The sequence below is a fragment of the Brachyistius frenatus genome, unplaced genomic scaffold, assembly GCF_029030835.1.
Source record: "Brachyistius frenatus isolate BFR_SWC_R1_liver_20210118 unplaced genomic scaffold, ASM2903083v1 Contig_142, whole genome shotgun sequence".
Classification (NCBI taxonomy): domain Eukaryota; kingdom Metazoa; phylum Chordata; class Actinopteri; family Embiotocidae; genus Brachyistius; species Brachyistius frenatus.
This window is the reverse complement of record NW_027210741.1, coordinates 674,370-691,654: the sequence shown is the minus strand read 5'-3', so window position 1 is coordinate 691,654 and position 17,285 is coordinate 674,370. Positions and strand designations below refer to the sequence as shown.

General features: G+C 40.0%; 1 protein-coding gene across 2 annotated transcripts; it reads left to right on the top strand.

Annotated features, from left to right (window-relative positions):
- Positions 1-704: 704 nt before the first annotated feature.
- pdcd4a (programmed cell death 4a) lies at positions 705-17,233 on the top strand. Of its 2 annotated transcripts, none has more exons than XM_069715347.1 (11): positions 705-1,164; positions 6,957-7,259; positions 7,595-7,692; positions 10,205-10,318; positions 10,528-10,749; positions 11,270-11,367; positions 11,505-11,619; positions 13,379-13,486; positions 14,596-14,706; positions 14,816-14,955; positions 15,450-17,233. In XM_069715347.1, exons 1-11 carry the CDS (start codon positions 1,116-1,118, stop codon positions 15,499-15,501), a joined length of 1,410 nt encoding a protein of 469 aa, XP_069571448.1. In that variant the 5' UTR covers positions 705-1,115; the 3' UTR covers positions 15,502-17,233. The 2 variants fall into 2 exon arrangements, with proteins under 2 accessions (XP_069571448.1, XP_069571449.1); XM_069715348.1 differs by lacking the exon at positions 705-1,164 and adding an exon at positions 5,995-6,080.
- Positions 17,234-17,285: the final 52 nt, after the last annotated feature.

The following is a 17,285-nucleotide window of genomic DNA, read 5'->3' as shown; positions in this document are numbered from 1 at the left end:
AAAAACGACCAGTGACATCTCAAATTTGTATTGGTCACCAAATAACACACACAAAAATATTTATTGAAGAACCAAATCCACAAACATGTATGAGATGAAAAACCACAGGAAAGTTCTGTAAGAAGGACTGAGCAGAACATCCAAACACCTGTAACACCATTATCTGTTTTTCATGCATCCTGCAGCCAGTTTTTGTAGCAGTCCCAGTGTGAAGATGAAAAACTTATACACGTCCCGAGTCATCATCATCTTAGGAACAAACAAGAAAATAAATAGCGCCCAAACTGAACTTAACACAATTTGATGTATTAAATCGTTACTGGTCTTTAAAAACTAAAGAAGTGCAAAACAAAAAGAGGCATAAACAAAAGATTAATAATTGCAACATTTATAACATGATAATGACAAAAATACAAAATACCTCATAATCATGCCAAAATTTAGAATGATTTAACAGAAAGATAATAGATATGATATTCAAGTAAAATATATAGAAAAATAGTAGTTGCGATGATTTTAAATAATAAAAATCCCTAGAAATTAGGTGTATTTTCAGTGATAGATTCCACAGTAGGGGTTTCCTTGCTCTGTGATTGGTCAGATTCGACCAGCACCCACCCCCTCTACGGACCACTCCCTATCCGCGTTTCCTCCACGTGACCCCTCTCGGCTCGCTCTTGCAAAGTTAAAAACAGACTTTGTTTATCTTGCAGGCTGTTTGCTGAAATGCTCTCCAGCTAGTTAGCCTGCTCTGCTCCCCTGTTTTCGTTATTTCTGCTCTTTTCAGCCGCGATCGCTGAGAAGAGATAAACTCCTGCAGCTCGCTCCTTCACTCAGTTGCTTTTTTTAGTCTCTTTGTAATTCATTTTTAAATTTTTTTGTTTTTGTTTTTTTTGTTCTGTTTAGCTGAGACCGTGCAGCACGAAAAAAAGGGGTCAAAAGGAGTCCAGTTATTTCTCCCTCTATCTCGTACTCTCTCTCTCTCTCGCAATAAACGAGGTTGCTCTGCAGACCTTGGACTTGCAGGTTTTGTTTAGGGGGGTGGGGGGGGATCTGTTGCAGTTGAAGGCAGCTCGACAGGAGGGAGGATTTGTTTTGTTTTTTAATCAAGCGCCATGGCGACCGAAGTGGATACGTGGTCCTCCGCCGCTCCGCAAACCGACGGTGAGTGAACGACTTCAGTCGTGCGTGTATGTGGGGCACGTCGGTGCAGAGTGTCAGGGGAGCTGCCACCGGGCCTGCTGCTGGCGTGCTCTCTCCCCTGATCTATTGTCCCCCCCCCCCTGCATGGGATGGGCTGCAGCGACACCCAGCCATGCTCCACCATGTGCTCCGTTAAAACCAGACACACAAACAAACACGTACGTACATATAGCACTGGTGCAATAATCACTGCATTCCGACGCAGATTTTCTCTTCCGATGCTGCAACTAGCGCTGAACTCGATGTTTTTTTTGTGGTTTTTTTGGTTTTTTTTAAGAAGCATTGATGTGATTATTGTTGTTGCTTTTACATTTAACCCTTTCACGCTTTTGATTGGACGAGGACACAGCGCTTACTTCCGCGTTGGCAAAGTCGTTGTGTTGCACATACTCGTAGACTTTTCTTTGCACTCCATTTTTTTTTAAATTTTTTTATGTTGCATTATTCCTTGCACGAACTGAGCTGCATTGTTTTTCACGATTTATATTGCCTTTGAACGCGCCTTTGCGAGACACATGGCTCTCCAGTCCCACCAATTCACCCTGTATTCGATATTTATTCAAACCAAGACGTTGTGCAGAGAGTGTCAGCACCACGTTTCCAGCATGAAATCAGATTTTGTGATAAACTTGCAGAAGAAATCGTCACGTTTCATCCCCAATAAAGCAAACGACGGGGTTCAATTTTTTTACTCATCCGACACGCAGACGTTTTTTCTGCTCACTATATCTCCTGAATCCATTCAGTGTGAGAATAATGATTTTGATCATTGCACACTGGCCTATTTTAGAGGCACTGAGCTCAGGGCACACTGGGTTCCGTGTTTTTCTCTCTCAGCCTGTCGATGACGTCGCCATGTATATCCTACTATAAAAGCCAATAGGGGAGCCTTGCATAATCTGTGTATTTAAATGTTACATAAGAAACGTATTGTTAGCCCTGTAACCAGTGTTATTTCTCACACTCAGATTTCACACGTGTGATCAACATTTTACTTCAAACTTGATGTCTCCTAATAAACACACTTCCAACAACTGGCCTGACCAGTTAGTGACACACCACATGGTTCGTTACTGGTATGCTATGACATGCGGCAGGTGCAGCAGTGCAAACATGGGCTCTTCTGTATGAACTTAGCTGGTCTTATTTCTCAAGGAAGGTCAAGCTACGCCTGATGGTGCAGCCTCTATTGATGAGGTAGTGACAGACGCACACTGTCAAAGAGTCTATTGTCTGGGCTGGAAAGCAAGGGGGAAACAACTTGTCGATACATAGTGGGTCTGTCTGGACACTGAGCTCTCGCAGCAATATGGGAAACTTGTGAAGTCTTATTAAATGTGAGTGTTCTCAAATGATCAGAATTTTAAAACGAGCTTGTTTTATCTATTAGGGATCACAACCACTGGTTACTGTCTCATCAATTACTCAGCCAAATAATTGATAAGCTAAAGAGCATAAAGTAATGGCTTTACATTGTTTGTCTGGCTGGCAGCCGAAACTCCCAAAGTACCACCCCCTGTATGTTTTGCTTTTGGTGCGATGTGTTTATCTGTTTGTTTCTTTAGCAGGATTACAGAAAAACTACCTGTCTGTTTTTCATCAAATCAGCTTGAAGGGTGTAGCATAGGCAAAGGAAGAACCCATTACATTTTTGAAGCACGTCGGAATTATGATTTGGTTCCATAAATTATTTTTCAGTATCATTACCATTGTGAGACAGGACATTGCTTCACCTTGGGAAAAACAGTTTGACTAAATAGTCTCAACTCTTAAAAGCTTGTTAGGTGCTTTATGTTACATCTTACGGCCTTCATCAGTAGGTGAAGTTTGCTGGGTTGTCAGGTTTGTGTTTTCCCATTGACCTTCCTTTTAATTGCATCAGCTCTATCAACTAATGAGTCACTCGATAGTTCCAAAGATGTGGGGTTGTTTTTTTTTACTTAGAAATTGTTCAGAAAAAAATACACAATGCATGCTATTTTAATAGCCTCCTGATTTGTCAACTATGTGCTTCAACACAGGCTATTGTTCTGTACGAGTTTTTAAGCAATGCAGGGCAGGCCTTTTAAAGGCTGCATCAACCCCCACCTCTGAGAGCATTTACACAGCAAATACACGCTTCAAGAGTGTCATGGGTAACCCGCTGCCATAAATGTCAAGCCAGATCTTTTTGTAGCCCACTGAGTACACACTGTTATGGTCTCGGTCGCTCTTCATTTGTTAACCCTCATTCCCCCACATACATTCATGACAACATGTTTGCACACACCAGTCCTGCAGTCAAGAAACTGACAAAAAACACGAATGCAAAGTTGTGCTTTACACCGGTGTCAGAAAACATGCTATCTGACTCTTTATCTGAGTTGGTCTAATCTTTTCCATGAACTTTATCTGTGTTGTTGCTCTGCAACAGAGTGTGATTCAAGAAGCACAGTCAGCAAAAGTTTCCATTAAATGAAGTTGTTAATTTTTCTCTCCTTTTATGATAATACTTTTTTTTTTTTTTTAAAAACACTGTTTCCCAGCTGGAAACCTCAAAGTATCTTTTTTTATTTGTGGAGCATGGGTGGCCGGTTTTTCAGCCTCTTTTGTAACCGTTGTATATTTAAACAAAATTCACAATATGTACACAAGTTTAGTCCACGTGTTTGCAACCTGTTTTTAAGTCAAATTCTGCCTGAAGTCTCCTTTCATTAGACCAAATGACAGTTAAACCCCAAGGAGATCCCCACCCTTCTCTCCTGTCATAGATAACCACCACAGGACCATTTGCAGAAAAGCTGCTCTGCATTTGTCCCCTTTTATCAAATTCTGGAATGTTTGGCTAAGTTTTTGTTTTGGGTTTGGGTTTAACAGCAAAAGATCTTTCATAGATATTTACTCAGTTAACATGTATCTACCCAGATAGTTCACCAGAGATTTAGAGCAGTATTATTATGTTTCACAAACTAGTGTAGAACTATATAAAAAAAAAAAAAGATGCATAAAAGTATTCAAAGCAAGTATTAAAAACAACAAGAAGTTGTTGACTGCACTGTTCGACACACAGGCGTGTGATAACAAATTATTGTTGAGTGTAATTGGCTTGCAGTCCTCGATTTGTTAAATGTTTTGTACAGAGTTAGCTGAGGCTTTTGAAAGTAAAAATGTAGCTTGCATCTTTGTCATCTGCATCAGGATGGCCTACTGACTTAAGAAATTCCCTCCAGACGTGCTTTAAGACTTGTGAAGACATGCTGCTTATTGTAGTACAAACACGTGTGATTGATAACTCTGTTTACAATTAGTTGAACTGAGAGAAAACTTTCCCCTTCAGCAGATAAATATAGTGATAATAGCCTCCTTGAAGTAAAATGCTTTTTTGAGTGGCGGAATGCTTTGGAATTATTGCTACATTTAACAGATTGTCCCAATAATTTTAGTTACAGTATCTTTACAGTATTGAAAAGTAGCTCTGTCCTGTGTGAATTCTGCTCCACTCCCCCCCCCCCTTTTTCTCATTCATAAACACTGCTACTGTATGGGTACCTAAAACTAAACACCTCACCACTGCTGCTGGGGATTGCTGGCTATGGAAACCTCCCACGCTGCAGGCAGGGCCGAGAGCCTACGCTCTGTGTGTGTGTGTGTGTGTGTGTGTGTGTGTGTGTGTGTGTGTGTGTGTGTGTGTGTGTGTGTGTGTGTGTGTGTGTGTGTGTGTGTGTGTGTGTGTGTGTGTGTGTGTGTGTGTGTGCTGGTTAGCTGTGGGGGCAGTTTAGAAAACCATCATGACAGTGTTAGTGTGCTCTAGTAGGCCTGCAGTGTTAAACACAACAGTGTGACTTTGTTGCTGCAGCTTATTAAGCAGTTACAGTCAAGCTCTGCATCACTGAGCCACATGATCTTATGCCATGTTTTATGGGTTGGGTAGCTTGGCTGCATTTTCTTAAGGTTGTTTTGCAAGATGTGGCAAAACATCTCAGACTTTTCTCTGCCTTCTCACTTTTCTGCTCTTTTCCAGTTGGCCAGTTGTGCGTTTGGTGCGCTGCCATTTGTTAGTTCCTAGTTTACTGCCCTAGCAGGCCCCATGGCCTACATTAGGGGAAGGAGGAGGAGCCGAAGGAGGAGATGACACACGGTAGGCTGTTTACAGATTTGTGAAGGCCAAGGGTGTGGTGCTCCTCTCACTGCAACAGGTTAATTCAGGGAGGTGTCCTTCTTTTGCACAGAGGTGCTTCCTTTCCTTTATTGTTCACACTGTTGAGCTGCCTACACTGCAAAGTTTTTCATCTTTTGAGCACCTTTTAAAGTTAATTAGTTTGCAGCCCAATATATAATATAGAAGTATGGTATTTACTTAAATTGCAGTCATTTGTTTTTCCTTTTTTTTTGTTATATGTGTGGTGTGGACATTTCTCCTCCTCCTCCTCCTCCTCCTCCCTCTGCATGTTTTCGATAAGTCCTATAATTTATAGGGCCTCAAACTGCCATTTGGAGCCACATGTAGGGGATATAAGTATTCATTACACCCTCAGACATTCCTCCTCCTGCTTTCCCCGTCTCTCCTACAGCCCTGTCATGTGACCAGTCATGGACCCAGCCATGCCATATGTAGTCAGGAGTCACTTTAGCTCTGGCGCACAGATCGCGAGAAGACGGAGGACTAAAAAAACTGGTGTCAGCACTTCTCCAGCATGTGTTCCGCTTCACTCCCTCCCTCCCTCTCTCCCTCCTTCACTCCCTCCCTCCCTCCCTCCCATGCCTACAGCAGCGCTCCAGTCCTATTTGTTGTTTTGATGCGTCTCTCCACACTTACAAGGAGCAAGCTGAGATTAGATTCCTAAGTACAGCATTTCTTTTCCACCTGCAGAAGAGTAGTATGTCTGCTGATAGAGTTGGTGAGTGTCACAAGAATGTATGTGTGAATTTGCACTGCCTTCTTCCTGTATATTGTTTAGGGTGTTAAATGATATTAAAATATCACCTCGTTAACCATAAATATTTACTCTCTCACTACAATCTTGAGCAGTTTGGTGCAAATCCTGGAGCCATACTTCGTGTACGACTATGAATATCGCTGAATATTGGCTTGTCTTCTCGCCAGCATGCATCTTGGCTTGTTTTTTTATTAACATTGCTCAGTTGTTGTAAAAATTGCTTACTTCTGACATCAATTCACAAGTGTAGATAAAATAAGATTTCTCATTCAATCATGTTTTATTAGGATTATTAGTAGTATTATTTTTTGGACACAGAAATGAACTAAATTTTACGAGATTAATGTATTCCTCACATATTTCCTTTTAATGTTTTTTATATTCTCAACAATGTGGTTTGGTTCTTTGCATTGAGGTTATACAAGAACAATTAAAGTTAAAAACACACCACATGCCGCACTGCACCACACTCGCATGGTAATGCTTAAACATGACACCAACATGTGACTGTTGAACTTACATCATCCTCCACTCTTTTCAGTAGACTGCAGAGCAAAAAGGCCTCGCTTTTCTACACCAAAGTCACAAAGCTAGTTTTTCATGTAACATCATTATTAAAAAAAATGGAAAGGGCCTTCCCCACTACACTGTTCATCTGAATACTATTGTAAAGTTCAAGCATTTTGATTGATCCTAATTGGCCTTGCCCAAGCCATTAAAAAATAAGCACAGATCAATAGGATGTAGATAGGTTTGTCCTCATACTTTTGGCCATTTTATGCAATTACAAACTATCCAACTGTCAACAATCAACTGATTCCAGCTCTATGATCACAGGGATGTTTTCGGTCGATGGCAACCTGGCGGAAGCTAACCGTTCCTACAGTGATGACGAAGATTTGCTCAACGAGGCCGAGGTGAACGGGAACTGGACGCCCCAGGAGAAAGCGCTCCACGAGGCTCGTCTCAAAGCCAAAGCCAAGCGTCGCCTGCGCAAGTCCTCCTCACGCAACTCCACCAGCGAGTCCTTCTCTGAGTCGGGGGATGTGGCAGGAAGCGACCCAAATAGCCCTAAAGGCAAAGTCAACATCAACGACCGCAAATCCAGGACAGGCAAAGGCAGAGGCCTGCCAAAAAAAGGTACACCTTACAGTCATATGTTGTAGCAGAGAGCACTACAGTTTATTCATGGCTAAGGAGAGTTCAGCTTTGTAGAGGTGCACTAAAGATGTAGGCTTGCTCTTTCTCTGACAACCACAATGAGCAATGAACTGACTGGTTACACTTTTAACGCCCAGAATGGAAATGATAAAGGTCCTGCTGACTCCTTGACTGAAGTGCAGTTTCAACTTGTTTGATTTTAAGTGTTTGTTTCACGACCGCCTTTTCATCAGGTGCACAAACTGTTTGGAGCAGGAGATGTATTAGTGAGCTACCCTTACATTGTTTTTTTCTGGCTGTGTGGCCATCTTCAGGTGGGGCAGGGGGAAAAGGAGTTTGGGGGGCTGCTGGGATGGTTTATGAAGATGAAGAGCCTGACGCACGGGACCCTAACTATGATGAATCTGCTCAGGTGAGTGAGTGCAGCAGACTGTCTTTGGATTTTGACCTGTGGGTCCAGTGTTATGCAAGTTTATCTTGAGAAGCTGGAACTGAAGATCGCGTCATTTGAGAGAAGAATGTTTGCTTGAAAAAGATTGATTATATCAATAGTTGAAGATTATTTTTCCATCTACAAACCTACTGATAAATTGTTTCAACTCTTGATTAAAGGATATTTTGGCTTGCTTTAATTTCAAAAATTGGCTTTACTGGTGCATCAGTAGTCTGTACACAGTTTTTTCCAGTAATCAGTGATTACCACCAGCAGAGGTTAGTTTAGTACAGTTAGAGCTTCAGACCTGCTCTGTGGAGCTGCTTTTTGTTTCAAAGAGGCCCACTCTGATCAAAGCTGTGTGGTGCATTGGATGGTGTCTTTTATGTTTCATGTTGCACAAACGCGCTGATACTGAAGTGCTGATGAAACACATTGACTATAAAAGAGGTGTTGTTCAATGAACAAGATGTTTGTCCACACTTAGACAACAAGCACATGCACTCTTACACCGCTAATTTATTTCACAATGTATCGCTCTCTTGTCGTGAATTGTAATATCTGTATTGAATTGTAATAAAATATTTGCCTTAGGATCAAGGACAAGTAACATGTGGTGAGTATTCTCTGATCAACTCCAAAGTGATTTAGTTTACCCAGGCAGTACAGATGCTGCTGAGCCTCTTTTAGACGTTTTGTCACATGTATTCTCACTGCATCTCAATGTGTCATTAAAGACAACTCTCAAGTATTTATAGGCCTGAACAAGTTCAACACTTCATGAATTCTTGCTGGAAGACTGCTCATCAGTTTTGTGATATGATCAATTCTTTAGTTTTGTATATATTTAAATAAAAGGAAATCTCTCGCACATGTGCACAAATTTGTGCTTTATGAGTCCATGTAATTGGTCTGACTGATTGAGGAGAGACATAATAACACTGTCATCACCAACTTTTACATTATGATGTCAACATGGTTTGGCCACCGCTCATTTAAAACCCACCCACTCACAATGATTGTTTAATCCAGATGGCGCCATCCCATCACAATCAACACAATTTTCAATCTTTAACCCGTTATCAATCGAATAGGGCATTACGACACTGAAGGCCAAGTTTGTTTGTCTCCTGCTTCAGTCACATCTAAAATGCAGTGGGAACTGAGCTTCTGTCAGTTAAAGGGCTGATAACAACTCGGGAATGGTTCAGAAAAGCCAGTGGGATTTGGCCTTGACTGTTGCAGGCAGGTCAGTGGAAAGATATCCAGGGTTAAGGCAAGGCACGTTTATTTGTATAGCACATTTCAACAACTAGGCAATTCAAAGTGCTTTACATAAAACCATGAAAAGCATCAAAACATAAGGCAAAAGGACAGTGATTAAAACATTAAAACAAGCTAAAAAAAAATAGGATACAAGCTGCAGTGCAGTTTAAGAAATAAAATACAATAATAAAATGCAGAAATGCAAGAAATAAATCAACATCCTTACATCTGGGATGTTAAGAGGGAACTGGGACATAGTGGTACAGAAAAAATACACGGGATATGTGCAGACTGTGGCCTTTGAATCAGACTGAGCAGAGCACCTGATAAAGGATTTCTGAATGGTACAGGTCATCCTGACTTTGGGAAAATGACAAAATGTCAATAATTTGAGTAGCCCTAAAATCGGAACTAAAACAGGCTTCAATGCCCCTTTTACCTCCCCTTTGAACTATCCTCGGTTAAATATAATTGGCCTCGAAGTTAATTCAGAGAATTAAGAGCTCTTGCATGAATGTTGAATAAAGGTTTGTTCTTTGGCCTGGACTTGGACATAAATTGGGTTTGTACCATCACATTGTAGAGTCAACAGTCGCTTGTGCAACATGAGCAGAACACAGGAAAGTGAATCGCAATGTTGAACTTTTGGCAATAAAACTTGTGCACATTTGTTACTGTTACATGCAACTTTTACAGGACATTAAAATCAGCGCCTGTCTGAGCCAAGATTATTTTATCAATGTGTACTATTGTTCTTCAGTTCAAGGAAAACCTTACCTGAAAACTTGGTCGGTTGGTTATAACTGATATTCATGGCATTAATGAGCACAAGTGTTGAAATGAAAGAGAGAAGTTAAAGTTAGTAGATTGTATTACAGAAGGAGAGGACATAGACCGATAATGTAGGCTTTTTTGTGAAAATTCTTTTGATAAATATCTGAACTTGCTGTGATAAAGTTGGCAGACTTGATTTTACATTAATTTAAAACCTTTACAGTGTAGACTTGATAGATTAGTTGTTTTAATAATAACTAATAGCTTTAAACTTATCAGTTAATGGTCCTATGCTAAAAGGAAGATGATGAGAAATGCTTTACATTTCATGTTTTGTAAACTGAAAATCCAGCAGTCATGAATGTGCATCGGCTTTGTTGAGCATATTTGTGCACATGGTAGGATTTTTATGACTGATAATGTGTTTTGTTTGTGTTGTTTTTTTGCACAGGGGGACACGGTTTATGCAAAAGTTGTGCCAGAGATAGATGAGAAGGAACTAGAAAAAATGGTCAACCCAATTGTACAGGAGTACTTTGAACATGGAGACACAAAAGAGGTCCAGGTAAATGATTCAACTCGGTGGGTTTAGAGAAACAGTTGATGGATGAACAAAATAATGTGGAGTCTAACAGCACTGAGTAACAGGACTGATTAGACTGTTAAGTTGTTTAAACTCCAAATTCAGTGTTATACAATTCAAACATGTATGCTTTCGCTGATTCAGAATTGATCTATTAGGCCCATCTTTTAAAAATGTTTCCTCTCTGTCAGATGCTGCTGAAGGGGCTGAACCTGGGCCCACATAAGTACGAATTCTCCTCTTTGGCTGTGTCCCTGTCCCTTGAAGGCAAGGCCAGCCACAGAGAACTGACCTCCCGACTGCTATCTGATCTGTCGGGCAAGCTGCTGTCACAAAGTGACATGGCTCGCGCTTTTGACAAGATGCTCATAGAACTGCCAGACCTCATACTGGACACACCGGAGGCACCGCAGGTAGAGCTGACACGCAGAAGGGAAAGTCAGAGCAGCAGATCTCTGCTCAGTGGATCTATAGTATAATTTTGTTGTCTGCATAAGAGGGTGGAGAGGCTCTGCAGGGCGTAACTCTCGGTTAATTATGGCACAATAGACATTCCATTGTTTTGATCGAGGTGCACACACTGATCTCATCAGATATTACACGCACAGTTTGAGATTTAACACCAAGCAACATTCCACTTTTGAGGCAAAAGTAACAAACATATTAAGTCCCTGTTTTTGTAATAACTCAGATTTAAAGGGTACCTTGTACTCTCAGAGCAGTTTTGTGCAATTTATTTTGTAATTAATCAAAGAAAGTACGGGCTGGTAGATTTGGGAAAAGGGGCTTTTCAGGTCAATGACGACACACTGCAAGAAGTGTTTTCTAAAAATATTATACAATATTGATTTGATTAGGTTACATTATGAATGTCATATTGACAAACCAGTGGACACTTTCATCTTGTAACAATTTTTTTTCTCTCTCTCTCAGATGTTGGGCCAGTTTATAGCCAGAGGCATAGCAGACCATGTTCTTCCCATGTCTTTCCTGGACTGCTACAAGGGCAAAGTGGACTGTGAGCATGCCAGGTGAGCCAAGACAAGCAAAGCTGAAATCTGTCTGGCTTTCCGGCGAATTTGAATAAAGGCAGATTGAAACTGTGTTTTTATGAAGATTTGACCATTTTGCCATTTTGTCCTAATTATGATTTTTGTTTTTCTTCCAGAGTGGCTTTAGACCGTGCTGCAGTGCTGCTGACCATGAAGAGGGAGATGGTTCGTCTAGATAATGTTTGGGGTGTTGGTGGAGGCCTGAGACCCGTTAAACATCTCGTCAAAGAGGTAAGCTCAGACCAAATACGTAGAGTTCTGCTGACTACAAAATTGTAGACCGATAAGTCAATTGCTTGTTTCAATATTTATAATGATTTAATAAATAATCCCCTGCATCTGAGGTCAGAATGTTTGTATTGATGAGCTCTAATTTTTTTGTTAACTGTATATTACGTAAACAGAAGGCCAAAATGCATGCTGGGTAGAGACCCACAGGCCAGCACTCTGCTGTGTTGCTGTGTCAGCAGAGCATTTTTCTCCCGAGAAGTGGGAATTGTAAAAACAAGGACACAGGATGGGGCCGATAGAAATACACACCCTAGCCTTCAACTGAAACAAACTACACACACACACACACACGCACACGCACACTCTCTCTCTCTCTCTCTCTATTTCTTGGATTTGTTTTTGCTTACAATTATTGCTCTGTAATTTGTGATTGTGGACAGTGTGGGAGTTTCAAGTGCACATCTTGTAAAGCTAAATGTTACACAACATTTTAAGTGATTGTGTATAGGTGCAGAAATGAGAGAGTGGTGTGTCAGTGTGCCTTTGGTCACAATTGCATTGTGTCAGGAGCCTTCAGACCTGCAGACTCTCCTGCCCAGTTTTAATTTCCTGCCTGGTTGTGTACAGACTGGCCCGGAGGAGGCACAGGGCCGCATTCAGTCACAGTTCTCCTCTTACTATTCTTCTTCTCACAGTTGCAGCCTTTTTTCAGTTTCTTCGTCCTTACTGTCCTTATTTTTCACATTGTACTTCTCTCCTGTTATGTTTTTCTTGAAGCTCGGACAGCTACTTTTCCCACCAGCTTTTGAGCATCTTGCCTCAATCACACTCCTCCTAGATCTCAAGTGGTATGACTAATTGTTCCAAAAATAGGTTTAAACAAAACAGTGTTGGTTGATGTATGTGCAGCTTAGCAGAGAAAGTGACATAATAAAGCATAACAAGTGAATCAGAGACTAAAGAATTCAAGCACAGCTCCAACAGGGAATACATGTTTTTTTTTTTGTTTTTTTTTTAAATGACTTGTCAGCAACATTAGGCAGGTGTGGCAGGTTATATTTCCCAAGGAAGTCAGGTTATTGCTGCAGTAATACAGTGAGAGATGGCACTTTTAGGTGTTATTGAGGTCTCAGCCCAGTTCCTTTAAATTTCACGATATCCAGGGTCTGCTGGAAGGAGTACAGGTTTGTCTCAGATAAATGACCCTTGCTGTAAAAAGGTAAATTCAACACAAACTCGACCATAGTAATTTTTCTATCAATAGACTAATCTCATCACTCCAATTTATTTTTTTTTTTTTTTTTTTTTCTATTTAATGAAAAAGATTTTCTTACAGACCAATTCTACCTTTACTGTGCAATCATGATGTTCGGCTGGTCTTAATACTACTCAATGTTTTCTGCAAATGCTTCAAGGTAAAAGTCTTCCAGGGAACTGAAAGGATTCTGTCCCCTAAAGCAGCAATTTCATATTAAATACATATGGAGCATAATAAACCACAGGAGTACTTGCACTTGAATATTGTTCTATTTATATTCAATTATTTATATACGCATGGTTCCTTCCTTGACCTTCATCCTTCTCTAAATTTAATATGGTAAATGTCGGTCAAGAAATATTTAAGTGTTGTTGACCCTCCAGCTGAGATGAAAGACTGACGCTTGGTTGAAAATCTTCAATCCACTCTCATGACTATACAGCTGTCTCCATCAGTGTCTGATGCGCTGTTAACCTGGACGTCTGTATGTGTTTGTTTTAGATGAACCTTCTGCTCAAGGAGTACCTGATATCAGGAGACGTGTCGGAGGCAGAGCACTGTCTGCGCGACCTGGAAGTTCCTCACTTCCACCATGAGCTGGTCTATGAGGTACTAAAAACGTAATGTCATGTCAGTCTGAATGCTGCCTGCACACATGTAAACTTAATTAGTAGATCATTTCATACAATGTAAATGTTTCTGTTGGATTTCCGCATGCATTTCACGCATTATGACATCAGGAGTCTGAAACCTTCAAATCAAACCTTTAACATGTTTTCTCTTCCCTGTGTCTTGTCAAGTATACTGAAGAGCAAAACTGAAAAAAATAATCTCCTCGGTGACTGTCATAGCTGTTTCCTGCCAAGGACATTGTGTGTTTGGCAGTGGCTTTCCTTCATTTTCACTACATGAATTTGCAAAGCTCAGTCCAAATCAAATCAATCCAAAATGTGTGATTGTGTAAGTAGAAACAGATAAATGGTCATACAATTTTGAATGCACGCAAATGTAACACACACTGTCAGAGATGGCAGATTTTTCTGTGGCAAACTACATTGAAGGCAAATTTGTTGCATTCAAAACTGCAACTGCTCAAAGTCCAAAACTGATTCAGGATTATTTATTTTTTTTCTAAATGCAACTGAACATAAATTGATAAATTGTGCATGTGCAACTGCATTAATAAATTTCTACAATCTACATGTGTTTAGTTCCAGGTTTGCTAATAGAGCTTTAGCCATTCATATAAGATTTGCATAAGCAGTAAGCTGTTCAGCTGAGATCACTCCACATTCAAAAAGTGACCAGCCAATTTACTTTTTTTGCCGTTTAGATTCAAACTTTGCCCTCAAAGTGAATCTTTGTCACTGAGTTGAACACTGTAACCTCACATGTCTCATCAGGTTTTATTACTTACAAATAAACAGAAATGGAAAACCAGAACTCATATATTTGAGTCGTGCAAAACTTGTTGAGGACAACAAAGTCATGCTGTTAATCCTACCTTGTCCTCTCTCTTTTTCTGAAAATGCCTGATGGTAATTTTCCTTGAATGTAGTTGGAAACATTGTAACCATATGGTGAAATTTTCAGCTGACACATTACACATGAAAAGGTCATTTTTGATGACTGAACTTCTCTCATATTTGACTTGTTTATTAGATGCAACACGTTTCTCAGTCTTAAACATGACGTTGTGCATCCCTGTTGTTTTTCAGGTGGTAGTGATGGTGCTGGAGTCTAAAGGGGACACTGCCAGTCACATGATGATAAAACTTCTGCAGTCTTTCTGGAAAACAGGCCTCATCACTGTGGATCAGATGAACAGGGTCGGCCCTTTTTTGATGCTATAATTACGTTTCTTTATGATATTTTCATATTTTTGAAAGCAGCATCTAACCTTGTTATAATACTGTTTATGCATTGTTTTTCATGTAGGGTTTCCAACGTGTCTATGACGAACTGCCTGAAATCAGCCTTGATGTGCCACATGCTCACTCTATTATGGAGAGCTTTGTGGATCTCTGCTACCAGGTGTCTGTCATCACCAAACAGCTGAGGGATGCATGTCCTTCCAGGTTAGTTGGGCTTTAATTAGCACAAATTTTTAAGGTCTCCTGATTAAGTTATTCTTAAGACAGGTGTTTTGATATTGTCAAGAAATCCCCTGAAAAACCAAAACCGTAGTCGGTCTCTTAATTGTTTCTGACTTCCGTATCTTGTTTGTGGCCTTTGTTCTTTGTAAAAAATGTAAATTTAAAAAAAAAAAAGGGTCATAAATATATTTTTTTATTTTTTCAATAAAGGCTCAGCAGTTTTTAAACTGCACTGCCTATTTTCATGTCAATGAAGAAACATGTCACCCATGGCAACAGTGTGGTTCAGTGATGAGTTCTTAATAGATTTTGGATAATAATGGATGAGGTGATTAATCTCATGCTTTAAATACAAAAACAATACCAGCTAGTAAAATCAATTCATCATTGTTTTGGTTCTTTTCACATGAATCATAAGAAAATATTATCCTTCCAAAACCATACTAACATGTCGCAAACTTTACTTTCTCCACTAGAGGGCGGAAGCGCTTTGTAAGTGAAGGAGACGGAGGGATGATCAAGAACTAATCCACAAGAGGAAGAGCAGCAGGAGGAAGAGGAGGAGAGGGGGGGGAGGAAGAAGAAGGGTGTCCACTGGTTCTTACACCCTGTTTCTGCTTCAGCATGTCTCCCTGAAACCGGGCATGCCGGCAGTCTCAAGTTTCCTTGTTCTCCTGATCACGTTGTCATTACACAAACCAGCGTTGACGTTCGGTAAAAGTAAAAGGAAGAGTGGCCTGGGCGTTCAGTTCCCTTCATCTTGTTAATCACTGTTTTTGATTGGTTGATGCTAACCTCTTGTCTCAGTCTTTGTACCCACTGCAGAAAGACAGGTGGACAGGCTGGGTTTTGTGGGAGATGAATATTCTTTTTTTTTTTTTTTTGTCTCTTGCTTTTTGTCACCTGTTGCCATGTCGTTTGTTTTTTTTGTTGTTTTTTTCATGTAATGCGCTATAAATGGAAAAAGCACTTAAAGGACAGAGCATACTGTACAGTTGGTGGGCACTTAGTAATTTAGCTCCACAACAAGGATGTAAGCCTTTTTATCATCTGCCACAAATTTGGGGAAATTATTTCAAGGACATCATGCTTTGTACCGTCTGGTTCAAGTGTTTCTATTGATCCTTTTTGAGCAGGCCTTTTTGTTATGTTTTTTTTTCTGTGAATCTTGGTTTCTGAGGCTAAATGTTTACTTTGTAAAGCAGCAGTCAAAGTAAGAGGTGTTCGGGCACTGTCTGGGTGTTTATTTGAAACAGGCATTTGAGAAAATATACTTTGGAAGCCATTTCTGAAAATAAGAATAAATTTGGGATTACATGTTTAAAAAAATTATTGAACAAGCAATATTTTGAGGACTCTGGCTTTGCTTGCAATTAACAAATGTATTTCGTGCTATATGGTCAGCAGATAATTCTGGACAGGTAACCTTTAAGTGCAGAGCCAAACCTGCTGTAGAGAGCATATGGAAATTGTCTTTAAACTTGGAATCTGTTTGCCTATGAAAAAGCAACCCCAGCTATTTCTTGGAAGACAGTTTGTCATTGAGACTTTTCCACCCCTGTCTAACAGTTTTACATGTTGACCAAAGTTATAATAAATGTATTTCATTCATTAAAAAGGCAACAAGTGAACGATTCTGGATTTTATTTTGTTTTTGTTGTTGTTCATACTGGTTATATGGGTGAAAGACTAAAACAAGAATATGAGATTATAGGCAAGTAGAGATGTACATCAGTCACATCTGGTGATCATAGTCATCAGTTGTGATCCTTAATGAATATTTTGACCATGGCTGTCTTGTGTATCTGTACCTTTTTGGTCAGTTTGTCTCATTTCCAGTCCTTCTCTGACTTAATTTGATCAGGTATAACAGCATTCTTATGAACCTGTAACTGAGAAGCAGTTTAAGGCCAAAGTTTGGATTGTATTTCTCCCAAGGCTCCAACTCTTAGTCTCTAATTATGGTACATTTAAAATACACTTGCTGTGTCTTTTCATAGCACAGCTTTATTATGCCCAGAGTGTAAATAACTGGTTGAGGGAAATTTATGTTAAATAGTTCCCACTCTGAAACTATTTCACAGGACACACTCATTCATTCATGCATGCAGCTGTCCACTGTCAAATAGAATCTATAATGTTTATGTTTTGTACTCCTGCAGTCATCTTTGTACTATTTTGGATCAGCAAACTCATGACACGCTGCCCTACATGAGAAACTCATTTTATATATTTCAATAAAATGACATATTTCCCTCTGCATTGTTGTATTTGCTTTTTTTCCCCCCCCTTTTCTTTTTGAACATTACACG

Bases quoted from the DNA above. Each gene is read 5' to 3' on its own strand.
- pdcd4a (XM_069715347.1), top strand. From the start codon at position 1,116: ATGGCGACCGAAGTGGATACGTGGTCCTCCGCCGCTCCGCAAACCGAC. The intron at 7,693-10,204 runs GTGAGTGAGTGC...TTTTTTGCACAG, and splicing joins ACTATGATGAATCTGCTCAG to GGGGACACGGTTTATGCAAA. The intron at 14,956-15,449 runs GTTAGTTGGGCT...TTTCTCCACTAG, and splicing joins AGGGATGCATGTCCTTCCAG to AGGGCGGAAGCGCTTTGTAA.